General features: G+C 37.8%; 1 protein-coding gene across 1 annotated transcript; it reads left to right on the top strand.

The window, feature by feature from the left end:
* Nucleotides 1–459: 459 nt before the first annotated feature.
* On the top strand, nt 460–3,266 carry LOC115027422 (enhancer of rudimentary homolog). Its single transcript, XM_029460761.1, has 4 exons — nt 460–593; nt 1,601–1,688; nt 2,453–2,573; nt 3,003–3,266. Exons 1-4 carry the CDS (start codon nt 591–593, stop codon nt 3,103–3,105), a joined length of 315 nt encoding a protein of 104 aa, XP_029316621.1. The 5' UTR covers nt 460–590; the 3' UTR covers nt 3,106–3,266.
* The last annotated feature ends 330 nt before the right edge of the window (nt 3,267–3,596 follow it).

Genomic DNA, 3,596 nt, shown 5'->3' with positions numbered 1-3,596 from the left:
ACAGAGGGGTCTGTTCAAATATTATTCATAGCCTGATCAATGTACCAGTTATATCTAAACACATGTATATATCTAATTGAAATATGAAATGTATATATGGAGTGATACAAAGAGATATCCAACATCTGTACAAACCTTTGACTCTAATATGTCAACAAAGTGAAAAAAATATTCTAAACATTAATTTATCCAACGTTCAGATTTATATTATGTCCAATGTATGCACCTGTAGTAACTCCTCATAAATAAAGTACATTATGGCCTATTACAATATAAAGAAATATTTGTGGGAAAATATCTCGTTTCTTATCGTTTAGATTTATACCTCTTATTTTTGAAGACCATGGTCCTCTTTGTTCTATATCTTATATATGCCAAGTGAATAAGAAAGTACTGTTTTATATATAATGGAGGATCTTGTATGTTTTGTTGTATGGTTTAAATAAAATAAATGAATACAAAAAAAGGCCGATGCTTTTACGTTGGTAATAACTAGCGAGTTGTTCTTCCGGTGTCAAAGGTCAACTCGTCTTAGAAGCAGCAAGAATTAAATAAAATCGACGGATCCCGACTGAAAAACTACTCAAATCATGGTTAGTGCGCAGGGATACAACATTTAGAGCTTTTATGTTTGTGTATTCACGAAGACCGTTAGTAGAAAGCTGTGTGTCGGTTTTATTTCAGCAGATAAGATGTGTAATAAAGCTATAAGCTATCGGCTAACGTTAGCTTGAATGTGGGGGACGTTTGGCAGTTGAGCAGCTGCAAAATAAAACCACAACGACTCTGAGTCCGACAAATAAAACCAAACAAACACATAAAGCCTTAAATAAAACTGCTAACCAGCCCCAGAACTATGCGTATATCTGTTCGTTATCTTACTAACTACTTTCTTATCGCTTAAAGTCGCCGTTAGCTAGCAGCTACTTACATAAAGCTTCAGCTCAGGTGCGTCTGTTTGAAGGATCTGATTGAAAGAAATGCAGATTTATTTTTGGTTTATAGTAGTTTATAATAGTTACAGACTTCTCTTACAAATATAGCTCCATGTTCACGGAACGACATCACAACAGAATATGACTAATTGCGGTTATTGGTAATTATTTAAGTGCTATTATTCCTTTTATAATCCCTTAAACATCATCAGTGATGGTAAATAACTAAATATATTTATTGAAGTACAGGTGAGGTACTAGCTTCTACTTTACTTCATTACTTTTTACTCCACTACATTTATTTGATAGCTCTTGTTACTAACTACACAGATTTAGATTAATACAATATATAATTAACTAATCTATTATAGATTATGTTACCTAACGTGTGTAAAGGAATTAAAATTAGCTCCACCTTTACCAGCTGCAGACACAATGCATCAATAATTATAACAATACAGGACTTGTACACTATAATATTATTACTTTTGGTCGAGTAAAAGATCTAAATACTTCGTCCAACACGGCACATTGTTAGTTAACTCAACAATCGGAGATTAAAGCAATGTTTTACAATTTCTTAATCTCTACAAACTCAGTTTATAATATAATATGTTATTTGACTGCATTAAGACAACTAAATGAACATGGTTCTGTTTTTTCAGTCCCACACCATCCTGCTGGTGCAGCCCACCAAGAGGCCAGAGGGAAGGACGTACGCCGACTATGAATCCGTGAACGAGTGTATGGAAGGTGAGCGGACGGTTCTCCAGAAGGACTCGTACACGTCAGGACATTTCCACTCCTCTTTGTCTTACATGTAGATGCTCTCCCTCCATCCTTCAGGGCTTTAGCTGCATGTCCCTCCACTGCAGCACAGTACTTAAGTCTCTTACAGGCATGTACTTTATGCTCATGAATGGCTGCTCTCATGTTTAAATAAGCCCCAGTGTTACCTTTCGTAAAAGTAGCAAGAGCCGTTTTACTGAGTTGAACACATGTTAAACTCCCATCTAGCTAGAGTCTGTGTCTGTTTATATTCACATGAGGAAGTCATGGTTGTTCTTGAGAAGACTCCGCATGGCCACAGTGGCGTCGCACCATCAGACCTCCCCTCGAGGCGCTCCTGTGTGGCCGGCTTTCGCCTCTCCATGGACATCTGACATCTTATTATTATGCAGACGCAAACCGGCAGAGAAAATGGAGAAGTTTGAGGAGTTGCTGGTGGCCAAAGAACAATATCAGTGTGGCGCGACATATAAACACTACAGAGTATAAAAGATGGTCAGTTCATGTCTGTACGACTGTCCGTGCAGAAAGCATGTCTGAGGCAAACTAAGACTATTAGAACCAAGAAGATTAATAATAAACCTGTGAGATGTTTAGCTGACAGTACACGGCAGCAGCTATCAACACCAGTCAATAGGAAACATTATATATAGTTTTCTCAAGCTGATGTAGGTGATCTGGGTTAACATGTTTTGTATTGATGTGACACATCTTCTGTCTCTGCTCAGGTGTGTGTAAGATGTACGAGGAGCATTTAAAGAGAATGAACCCCAACAGCCCGTCGATAACGTACGACATCAGCCAGCTGTTCGACTTCATCGATGACCTGGCTGACCTCAGCTGTTTGGTGTAAGTTCACAAACTGGTGACGTTAATAATTTGTGATTGTAACACTTTGGTTGGATCTTCATTTCAATTAAAAAGAGAAATGTAGTAATTTTGCACGTGAGGATCCTTCAGTTCTGTGCTTTTGTCTCAGAGAGAACGCCACAAACATTAATACTTCTCATAAAGCGTTCGCAGGTTTTCTTCAGCAGTTTTGTGACACTTGGATTTGACTCGCAAGTTTTCTTGCTAAAGATTGTTGGAGCCTGTCTGGTGCACAGAAACCTTTATTCATATTTCCACCTTTATCATATTGCTTTGTTCTTTTGTTAATGTATGTAATGTCAATTTGAGGTTCAATCCCTCTCAAGTGTCATTAGATAGTTTTGTGTCTAACTGAATTAGAGAATGGAGGGCAGCCGAGCTCATAAAGCTGAGTGTTTTGTGCCTCAGGTATCGCGCCGACACGCAGACGTACCAGCCGTACAACAAGGACTGGATCAAAGAGAAGATCTACGTGCTGCTCCGCCGCCAGGCTCAGCAGGCGGCCAAGTGAAGCTCCACGTGTTTGTGTAACTTGTGTTCCGATGGTTTCAGGAACTGCTTTTGAGAAGTTTTTGACAACGTTTTTTAAAAGGTTTTTTTTCTCATGAAGGGGAGGTGCATTTTGTATTTTAATGTTTGCCTTATTAATAAAGATTTCATTTAAAAAAACTAGTTTGTCTCATTTTGTCCTTTTTTTTCTATATTTCTCATTTTTTATTTCTCTCTTTCTTTTTTTGTTCTTTCTCTCAGTTTGTAAAGTTTTTCTTCGGGACATTGTTCACTTGGTGACTTTGACTTCCTGTCTTTATTTCTCCTGCACTTCCTCTTGTCAGTAATTTTACTTTTCCCCCTGTCGTCTGCTGTGGACTGTAGAAAAGTGCTAAACGATGACAGTTTGCCTTTCATCGAAATATAGATTGTTGTTTATTAATTAAAATGTTGAAATGTGTGGACCTGGACGCTGAAACTGAGGACGTTACATTGTTTTACACATTTCCACAT

Source organism: Cottoperca gobio, chromosome 22 (genome assembly GCF_900634415.1).
Source record: "Cottoperca gobio chromosome 22, fCotGob3.1, whole genome shotgun sequence".
NCBI lineage: Eukaryota > Metazoa > Chordata > Actinopteri > Perciformes > Bovichtidae > Cottoperca > Cottoperca gobio.
The sequence above is the reverse complement of the archived record's forward strand: the minus strand, read 5'-3'. Positions and strand labels throughout refer to the sequence as shown.

Coding starts and splice junctions, on each gene's coding strand:
- LOC115027422 (XM_029460761.1), top strand. Junction 1,689..2,452: donor CGTGAACGAGTGTATGGAAG/GTGAGCGGACGG, acceptor GTCTCTGCTCAG/GTGTGTGTAAGATGTACGAG. Junction 2,574..3,002: donor GCTGACCTCAGCTGTTTGGT/GTAAGTTCACAA, acceptor TTTGTGCCTCAG/GTATCGCGCCGACACGCAGA.